This window comes from Meleagris gallopavo, chromosome 5 (genome assembly GCF_905368555.1).
Source record: "Meleagris gallopavo chromosome 5, MGAL_WU_HG_1.1, whole genome shotgun sequence".
NCBI classification, from domain to species: Eukaryota; Metazoa; Chordata; class Aves; order Galliformes; family Phasianidae; genus Meleagris; species Meleagris gallopavo.
This window is the reverse complement of record NC_139408.1, coordinates 51,471,477-51,481,586: the sequence shown is the minus strand read 5'-3', so window position 1 is coordinate 51,481,586 and position 10,110 is coordinate 51,471,477. Positions and strand designations below refer to the sequence as shown.

The 10,110-nt window shown below is 50.6% G+C and overlaps 1 protein-coding gene across 7 annotated transcripts; it reads right to left on the bottom strand.

The window, feature by feature from the left end:
• Window positions 1-2,283: 2,283 nt before the first annotated feature.
• On the bottom strand, window positions 2,284-8,378 carry ZBTB42 (zinc finger and BTB domain containing 42). 7 transcript variants are annotated; one of them, XM_085225734.1, is made up of 3 exons: window positions 8,121-8,292; window positions 7,606-7,766; window positions 2,284-6,804 (listed from the first exon to the last, which is right to left on the bottom strand). In XM_085225734.1, the coding sequence occupies exons 1-3, from the start codon at window positions 8,150-8,152 to the stop codon at window positions 5,399-5,401; spliced, it is 1,599 nt and encodes a 532-aa protein (XP_085081860.1). In that variant the 5' UTR covers window positions 8,153-8,292; the 3' UTR covers window positions 2,284-5,398. The 7 variants fall into 7 exon arrangements, with proteins under 7 accessions (XP_085081860.1, XP_085081864.1, XP_085081863.1 ...); XM_085225738.1 differs by having other exon boundaries at window positions 7,606-7,798; window positions 8,121-8,259; XM_085225737.1 differs by having other exon boundaries at window positions 7,606-7,854; window positions 8,121-8,230.
• Between the last annotated feature and the right edge of the window lie 1,732 nt (window positions 8,379-10,110).

Below are 10,110 nucleotides of genomic sequence, written 5' to 3'. Positions count from 1 at the left end.
GTCACTGTGTGCATAGTTCCTCCTTCTTCTCTCCTCCTCCCAGGGCAAGGCGTTTTCACACACCAACCACACCATACTCCATTTCACTTAAGCCCAGCTTTGTCCTACATAGGCTGTTTTTGCTGGGTCACACCTGCCATTGATTTCCCAGATAACAGCTGCTGCTTCATGTTCTGCTGTGCACATACTCCAGCAAAAGGGCACAGAAAAATACTCAAAGGCAACTGAAGCTCAGGGTGACACAATGACAGCCACAGAAGATGGAAAGCAGAGGTGCCACAACCAAGTTGGGCAAGAGATCCTCTCTATGCTCCCCAGTACCAACTGTTTCTGATGGAGGCTTCCCTTATCACTGGCCTGGAGACTTGGCTCACCTTCAAGAATTTAAGGAATAAACATGGCCCATCCACACTGTGCAATTCTACAAGGTAGAATACAACAGGACTAGGGAACCTCACCTGGTGACATCCCCAAAGGCCAACATGAGCTTTCCTCAGTGGCTGGGATCTAATCAATGCCCTATTGTCGAAACTAGGAAAGAGCTGGTACTCAGTGGCATTCAGATGTACAGTGGCACTTAATGGCACATGGCAACTGCTATGCACACCCAAGGCCAGATCACCTCTGGAAGTCACTTGAAAACAGAAGTTAAAAACGAAAACATCTTGTAAGACTCACCCCAACAAGAGCCAAGCTTTACAAGAGCAGCAGGAACCCCCTTTGCCAGCACCTTCCAGGACTGACCCTCGTGGCTAGGACAGCCATCCCTTCAGGTTGGACAGTTGCAAAAGTTTCTTCTCTGAAGGAACGGTGAGGCATTGGCACAGCTGCCCAGGGAGGTGATGAAGTGACCATTCCTGGAGGCGTTAAGAACTATGGAGATGTGGCACTGAGGTACATGGTCAGCAGGCATGGTGAGGATGGGTTGGAGTTGGACTAGGTGATCTTAATGGTTTTTTTTTTTTTAACCTTTATGATTCTATGCTATTACCCATACTCACTCATAATTAAGGGCAGCAACACTCCCTGTGTACCTGCAAGTCAGGAACCTGTGCCCAGAAGCATCTGAAGGTTCCTTTGGTCCCTCCATGTGCACACAGCCCCTCCAGCATCAACTCAGCAGCTGGGTTTCTTCTTTCACATTCCACAGATTTAATGACATTATCAGAATAACAGTCATCGGGATCTGGAGTGCCAAATTTCACATTAGCAATTGATAACAGCAACAACAACAACAAAGAAAGGCACAGCGTGCCCACACCAGCACAGACGTGGGCAGCTCCCTTCAGTCTATGTGCAGTTACTTATAGCTGCCATCTCCCAGGAGGAGCTCTTTTCGCTTCTTCTCCCTCCTCACCCCCCAAACCTCCCCCTCCCCCTTCCACACCAAGGAAAGCTTGCTGCCTCCCTCCACAGCACAGCATCTAGATTTGAGTAGGGTGAGTTATACCTCCTTCCACTCATTTAAAGAGCATGCCACAGACAAAGCAACTGCAGGGAGATTTCCACCCTTCTCCCTCCCCAAAAGCAGAAATACAAACTTTAAAATGTTTCTAAGATTTTGCCTCAGAACTAAATGTTGCAGGAACGACGCACATCTCAGTGCTCCCTATGGATGGCGATGGGCACACAGGCTGCACCAAGCATGATTAAATGCAGGAAATATTCCTGTTTAGATGGCATTGCAGAGAAGCAACAACCTGACAGCAGGAGGGCAGATAGCTGTGCCTGCCCACCAGAACCACCTCGCATTTGCCCTTCCCTTAAGGAGCACCATCCCAAAGCAGCCCGATTCCAGTAGGGCCCTTTGCCTCACAAGAATTAAGCAATAAAAGACGTAATACAGGTGCAAAACCATCCATGGGCTCCTCTCCTCCCCGCAAGCAGCAGCTGGTGCATGCAGCTCATGTCTTCCTCCTCCCAACCCCAGCTCCTGCTGAAGGCAAACAGCTGCAGAACAGCAGGAGCTGGGGCAGAGCTCAGCTCTTCCAAACCCACCGAGGTTTTGGTGCCCGCACAGCTCCCTCCATCCATGTGGGCTCAGGATCCAACCGTGCACAACACCTTGCATATCTACAATTCCCACCGACCCTGAAAAAAAGAAATAGTGGAGCATCAACTTTAATGGGCAATATTGGTGGCAGGTGGACTAGATGACCTTAGAGGTCTTTTCCAACTTTAATGAGTCTACAGCAAACGCAATAAAAGCAGCAGCACCAGCTGTACGTCACAACAACCCCAACCACCCTCCCCTTCCGCTACAGGTGGAAGAGGAGGCTCAAGTTTACAACTCTAGCACATTTTATTTTGTGGAAATTTGTAAAGACAACAATCCTAGTCACGATTGTCACATTGTACAACACATACCAATACAGTTGCAAACAGAACTCCACGCAAAACTAAGCGCTAACAACAGCTGAAGTCACTCTCCCTGCGATTGTCGGACCTACGCTAACAGCACAACGCTAACACTGAAGGAAAAATAGTTCACTATAAAACAGTGATAGAATGCTCTTATAAAATATACTCCATTCCGATAGCTTTTTCTACATACTGTATACTATAAAACTCTCCCACAAAAAAATTAGTGTCTTTAAATATACATATTTAATCTGAACTGCACCAAAGATTAAAAACAATTAAAAATATCAATGATTTTTTTTGTGAGTTTTTTGTTTGTTTGTTTTTACATCAACTTCACAGTATTTGTTTGCAGTAGAAGACAAATCCAGTGTTTAAAATGCAGCGCAGCACCGTCCCCTACTGAGACAGCAACTGCCCCACAGTGACAGAGATCCTGCAAAGATGAGCCCAGTGTGCAATGGTTTGAGTACTTCTCTGTAGAGCCACGAACCCCTAGGAAAACATGCTCAGAGCTATTGCAGCTTGAAGTTGGAGACACAGAGAGAGAGAGAGAGAGAGAGACCAAAAAAAAAGTCACCTTAAGAACAAAAATAAGTGCAAACATCTTTACTTTAGAAATTCAAGCTATGACGAGTGGGAACACAAATACCAGACTATGAGAACAATGTGTTTATGATGGAGGAAAGAATGAGAAAAGTCTTTTTTGCTTTTTCCTTTTAAAAAAAAACTTTTGTCCTGTATTCACTGCAGTACAGAGTATGCTCATAGCATCAGTTAATGAGTTATTCCTATACTAACGTCAGATGCAAACTTGGTTCAACCTTTTCCTGCTCCATACGCAGGGATGTCTTATGGCACACCCTCTTTTATGCTCCTAGGAAAAATAACCAACAAAAAAAAAAACCAACAAACTGAAGACTGAAAGGCAAAAAGCGTAACAAGGATGCAAAATTAAGATCTCCAGCTCCAGTAATGCTGACTCTACATTAACTCCTTACATGTTGTTCAACATGCAAAACCACCGTTATAAAATTTAAAGTGTAAAGTAACTAGTTTTGAAATAGATTAACAGTAACAATTCCACTTCAAAAAAAAAAGCTAATAAATACTATATCAAGTATCTTCAGGAGAAAAAAATAACTTAATTTTAGTAGAAAGAAAAAAATAACTTAATTTTAGTAGATTTTGTTCAGTGCTATTTCCAATCACAGCAACAAAAGGAGAAATAGAACAGAAATTGATTAAGTAGAATAAGACCACAGTACCAAAGACACTTAAGAACTCTCCCACGACTTCCATATGTAACAGGTTCAGCAAAAATATTTTACAGTTGAGAAATCAGACTGAAAACAAAACCCCAAACTATAAATAGAAGCAAAATTTCACATTACATGTACATTCATAGTTTAAGAGATGAATGGGAGGAGGCTGCAACAAGTATATCTCAATATTTTTTCTTTAAGAGGAAGTACTTAGTTATAAAAAATAAAAACCAAAATCCCATATTACTCATGTAGGTAGTGCTCAGGTTTTGGACCAGAGGGGGAAGGCTTTAGGCAATTCTTTTCTTTATAAGGTGAAATACAGTATTTAAAGCACAACTTTAAGAAAGAAAAAAAAAAAAAAGAAACAAACCAAACTCAGTGCTTCACGTTCATTTAAAAATAAACTTATGTGCTTCACAGAACAGTTCCAGAAGCGTCAGGAAAACTGGTGAAGGCAAGTAATGGAGAGCAGCAGTTGGAACCCTCTGATGTACCTCAGCCCCACGCACACATACCTCGAATGGAGAACTCAGCGGGGTGGGAATCATCTGACATAAAGGATGCTCTACCAGGCGAGGCATTGAGTTGTGTTTGGAGTAACGCTGGTTGTGGTTACAGGCAGCCTCAGCTTACAGGAATTTAAAATAATAAAAATAAAAACCCAAATCCTAAAACCTCCCCTGGAAAGGTGGTGAGTGGCTGGGTGGGATGTGGGGGAGAGAGCTGGGATGCGCCTCCCTCCAGTGGTTTCCCTTCATTCAGCCCTCAGGGATTGCACAGAACCAGGCCCAGAGGGATCACCAACTTCATGAAAAATAAAAATAAATTAAATCCTGAGCTGCCGATCCAAGCAAGGCAGCAGGGCACCTCTCAGAGCAGACAGCAGGGCATCTCCTGCCTTCTGGAGCAGCACCAGCCCAAAGCTGTTCCCACCACATCAGTCCCAGTGTGTCAACATGGGGATAAAAGCAGCTGGGGACAGCACGGATCCATGCCCATTGGGGCCACCAGGAAGCTGCGTAGGTGAGGAAGATAGGTAGGAGGGAAATAAGTCAGGCCTGAAGGCAAACCTTCACATTCAGTAGTGGAGCTATTCCAAAATAACGAAGAGAATTTTAAAAAGTGAGCAGTACCGAAGGTGTACCCAGGAATTCTCACCCCTCCTTACTTTCTGGGCCAGTTAGAGTTTCCTCCTGCACCACAAGGCTGCTGCCAGCTACTCAAGAGAGAGCACTACAGAGAACTTCCTCTGCACTGAAATGTACTGAAAGCATCGCTCATCTCCCCAAACATCTCTGGGCAACATGCAGATGAATCAGGGAGCTTAACAGGATCCAAACACTTCTCCAGAATTGACAATCAATCCTTCTTCCAACTTAAAATAAAAGTTAATAAATAAATAGAACCTCCTCAACCACAGAGCGAGTACTTCCAGCACGAGAACAGGCGCTAAATCATTGCAGAATTACTGAGATTGTTTCACATTAATAATGGAACGTGGGAAGATCTGAGGGGCAGAGAGGTGAGAGGGGCAGGGCTGGGGAAATGGGGGGCGGAATTGCATTGAAAGGCCTCTGGAGTGTGTACCTCTGCATCTTTTAAAGATCAAATACCTGAAAAGTGAATATCACCAAAATAAAAGGGAGGGGGCAAAAAAAAAAAAAAAAAAAAGGAAAAAAAGATTCAAATGCTGCCTTTTTTCCCCTGCTTTAAGAGCGCGAGGGGGGGGGAGGGAGGGGGGGGAGTGAAAATAAGAAGAATCCCACGTCTCAAACAACCAAAGACTTGACAAGGCCACAATGGAACTTGCGGATGTGTCTGTACAGATCCCCCGACTGCGTGAAGCGTCTCTCGCACCACTTGCAGCCGTGGGGCTTCTCACGGGTGTGCACGACCGCGTGGCGGCTCAGGTTGTGCGAGTACTGGAAGCTCTTCCCGCACTGCCCGCAGGTGTAGGGCTTCTCGCCCGAGTGCGTCCGCTCGTGCCGCTTCAGGGTGTACATGCAGGAAAAAGTCTTCCCGCAGAGGGTGCAGGTGGGCACCGCGCCGTCGGGGGAGAGGCGGCTCCTGGCGCCATCCTTATCGCGGAAGTGGGAGCTGAGGTGCAACTGCAGGACGTGCGGGCTGGGGAACACCTTGCTGCACAGCGGGCAGATGCAGATGTGCCCTGGGGGCACCAGCACGCCCGCAGAGATGTCCGCGGGGTCTATGTCGTCCTCGCTCTCCTCTCGCTCTTGGTCTAGGTCCTCCTCCCGGCCGTGAGAGCTGCCATTCCTTGCGAACATGTGTCCTAACCCTGTCACCAGACTCTTGGCCGAGTTCCCAAAATGCTGACTCTCCGGACTGCCGGCTTCGCCGTCCTCCCGCTCTGACAGCGACTCTTGTTCATCCTTCACCAGCGGCTCGGTGCCCTGCTGCTGGCTGTCGGAAGCCAGCTGTCCGAAGGCATAGGAGGGCTGCAAGGAATCTCTCCCCAGCATGGGCTTGAAAGACAAATCCAGCGCGCAGTCGGCCTCGCTCGACACCGGGGGACGGCTGGCGGACCTTTGGGACAAAGGTCCCGCACAACTATTGACATTTGCCTTTGTTTTTCCAGCTGCCGCCGCGCAGGGCTCTGCCTCGGCCGGGCTGAGGTTGGGGGGGCCGCAGGGCCAGGCGGGGTGGGATCCCACCTTCTCCTTGCCCACGGCCCGCTCGTATTCCAATCTCGCTTTGCCCCCCGGCTCGAACTCATCGAGGAAACGCTCCGCTTTGTCCAGCACGGCCGCCTCATCGCCCGGCTTCTCCTCCGAGCCCGATTCTTTATCTTTCAACTTGCCCTTGCAGACTTTCACAATGTCATACATGTGGAGGTAGCTGGCAGCGGCCAGCACATCTTCCACCGGGAGGCTGTGGAACTCCAGCTTCCCCTCGTACATGAATTCAAGCAGCAGGCTGAAGGCAGGGGCCGTGACAATGTCACTGTTCAGATGCACAATATCCCTTTTGTCTAACTGGTCCCTGTAGAAAAGATGGAAGTACATGCTGCAAGAGGCGAGGACGGCTCTGTGCGCTCGGAACTGAGCTTCTCCAACCAACACAGTACAGTCACACAGGAAGCCCTGGTGACGCTGCTGACTCAGACACTGCAGCAACTGGCGGCTATGGTCTGGAAACTCCATTCTTCCTTCATAACCTGTTCAAAACAGGAAAAACTTGAATGCTACTGTAAACTAAAGCCTCCTAGCAGCTGGAGCAAACAGATCGGCTTTGGGGTAACGCAAGGCGAAAGGAGAGCCGCGGAGATAGCGTTTGCTGCTAATTGGGTGTAATGGTTTTATTAAAGGGGGGAGTGGGGGGAGGGAGGGGGAAAGAGAAGGGGGGAAAAAAAATAGGAGGAAAAAGAAAAAGGAAAAAACAGCACAACAGCTCCTCATCCCCTCGCACCTGCTCCAAACAGGAAAAACTTGATTGGAAGTAAACAAAAGCACCAAAAGCAGCAGCCCCTCCACCTTTGTTTCTTTCACTTAATAAAATTAAGAGGAAAACACGGGAAGCAAAAAAAGAAAAAAAAAAAAAAAAAAAGCAACCACCGAACTCCACAGCTCTTCCCGGCCACCCATCTCGGGGCATCCCCCGACACAGCCCATCCCCGTCCCGTACGCAGCCCTTATTTAAACTTTCTCCCCCGTCGTTATGCACCGAACCACAACACAACCCGCGGGCGGCGCTGGGGACGGGGCGGAATCCCCGGTATGGGGGGGGGGGGGGGAGAGAGGGAAAAGGCGGGGGGTGCGCGGTGTGGGCAGAGCGATGGCACCCCCCGAGCTCCGCATGCAGGAAATAAGAGAAAAAAAAAAAAAAAAAAACAGAAAAAAATAAATTAATTAAAAAAAAAAAAAGGAAAAAAAAGTTTCCCTCGAAGTTATTAAAAGCCGAGGGGGGATAAGCGGCGGGAGGAGGGCAGGGCCGGGTGCGGTGCCCGCCGGGCTCTTACCTTCCCGGGGCGCGGAGCCGGAGCCGTGCGGGAGGAGCGCGGAGCGGTGCGGGTGCGAGCGCGGCGCGGCGGGAGGGAGGCAGGCGGGCGGGCGGAGGGAAGGAGGAGTGCTCGGTTTGCTAATTACACCGCAAGCTGGAGAGTCAGCTGCTCTGACTTCACTGCGATGGAAATGCTACCTCCAGCTGTGCGCCTTTTAATGCCATATGTTACTCCAAATCTCGCTACCAGCCAACCACAGCTTGCTGCCTTTTAAAGTTCCAGCAACCCCATTTATAGCCCGCGATTAAATCCCACAAACTTGCCCCGAGCCCGCCCCCAAAGACCCCCCCCCCCTCCCACCGCAAAGCTCGTTCCCCGCACCACCGCGGTGACCTTCGCTGGAGCGAGCGGGGGGGGGGGCACCGCGGAGCCGCTTTTCGGTCGCCCCCCCCCCCCTCCTCCTTCTTTCCCGGCTCCGCTCTCCGCAACTTTGCGGGGCTCTCTCTCCCGAGGCTCGGCCGGCCCGTACTCACCGGCGGGCGGCTGCGGGGCTGTGCGGCCGCATGTGCGCGGTGCGCGGCGCTCCGCGGGCGCGGCGCGGGGCCGGCGGGGCTGCGGAGCAGGTTGTTCGCCGGCCGCTCTCGCGATACTTTCCTTCCGAGCCGCGGGTGTGAGTGAGTGAGTGCGTGTGTGGGAGCGTGTCTGTGTCTGTGTGTGTGTGTGCGCGCGTCCCCGGCTGGTGCACACAATAGCCCCCGCCGGCCCGGCCAGCCCCGGCGGCCGGTGCGTGCTGCCGGCTGCTCCCTCCTCCTGCTCTTTCTCCTCCTCCTCCTCCTCCTCCTCCTCCCTTCCTCCCCGCCCGGCCGCAGCGTTGGCCGTCCCGCTCCTAACTCCGGCGCAGCCCCGCGGAAGGAGCGCGGAGCGGAGCGCTCTGGGAGCGCTCCTCGGTGTTTCTTTTCCAGTGCACGGTGCTAGCTTCGTGCATCGGGTTTATCAACTGGCATATTTGTTACTAATTTAATCCAGCTCTTTGCTGTGACTGTTTTGCCACTATTCCCTTACAGACCTCAACCATTGAATTGGGTTGGCAGTGAGTGCCAGCCTATTTGGAGCACCTTCAGTAACCGCGTGATCCCAAAGCTCTGCATAATGTAAAGCCGTTATGCACAGTGCTCAAACTGGGAAACCCCAGCCCAGAATGGGGAGGTGCCCACTCCAGTGGACAAATTAAAGGTGCTGGGGCTACAACCATCCCTGTTTGGCACAACCGAGGGCGTTAAGAAAGAATAGAGGATTTAATTCGTGCTTGGATTCTTAAGCTAGGAGTCATAGAACATCATGAGCTGTTAGAGACCCGTAAGGATCATCGAGTCCAACCTGTGGCTCCACACAGCATCACCCAAATCCAATCTTTATGCCTGAGAGCGGTGTCCCAGCGCTCCCTGAGCTCCGGCACTGGGGCTGTGCCCACTGCCCTGGGCAGCCTTTTCTGTGCCCACCACCTTTCCCTAACCCTCGCTTGGCCCTCCCCTGTCACAGTTCCATGCTGTTCCCTCAGGCTCTGCCACGGCCAGTGCTGCCCTTCTGCTCCCTTGCAGATGCCATCAGGCCTCCCCTCATCACCTTCTGCTCTGGGCTCAGCAAACCAAGTAATTGTCTGCAATTTAACAGTACTCTATTTTTAGTAAACTTGTTACAATTTCATAGTAAACCTGTGATCTGTACCCAGGTTGAAATACCATGCCGTACGCCCGTGCCTGTTCCTTCATATCTCCTGCTCCGCACAGCGCTGGCTTGCTTTCCAGAAGCTCCCAAGCCCTGTGCTTGTCTTCACACCGGGCAGCAGCAGGCACACAATGCAGGTGTTGTGCTGATTTACCCGTGCCTGTATAAAATACTGGTAGTACAACTTGCTAGTGTAAACAGGCCCAGAGCGATTATTTGAGGCAAGGCAACAGGAAGAACTGCCCCAGAAGCTTTATTCTGTGAACTGCTCCGTTCTGAAAGCCCCTGTGAAAGCACAAAGTCACAAGCAAGCGATCTGCTTCCGCCCCAGCCCCAGGCTGGGGTCCCCATACATTCAGAACAGGCTCTGTTTTCAGACTTACCCCAAGGGGGAGGAGCTATCTGGCCCTCATATTCTGTAGGAAACACTGGGACCAGGGCCCAAGCAGGGGGACATCATCATCATCCCATTGCCAGATGTGGAGGTGGCTGCATGGAACAGCGAGTGATGGAGAAGGCTGAGAGCTGACATATTGGGCACTCTTTGTGCCATGTGCATTCCTGGGCTCCGCTAAAACCCTTCTGCAGTTTTAGGGCAGAGTGGAAACTTGGCTGTAATGGCAGGGCTTTCCTTTGCCAGCCCCAGTCCCTGTTCTGTATGCTGCCAAAGCCCACAGAAATTAGTAGAAAACCAACTGGATTGGGTCCATGGAGCCTGAGGACTCGCTTCCATTCCTTCCCCTTTGATCCCAGGAGAGAGCGTGTTTACCCAGTGGGGCCTCTCCGTCCCTCTTCGTT

What these genes read in the sequence shown, in the direction of transcription:
- ZBTB42 (XM_085225734.1), bottom strand. Translation starts at nt 8,152, where the DNA reads ATGCGGCCGCACAGCCCCGCAGCCGCCCGCCG. An exon ending in AGCCCCGCAGCCGCCCGCCG is followed by an intron (nt 7,767 to 8,120) that starts GTGAGTACGGGC and finishes TTTCCATCGCAG; the next exon opens with TGAAGTCAGAGCAGCTGACT. An exon ending in CGGCTCCGCGCCCCGGGAAG is followed by an intron (nt 6,805 to 7,605) that starts GTAAGAGCCCGG and finishes TGTTTTGAACAG; the next exon opens with GTTATGAAGGAAGAATGGAG.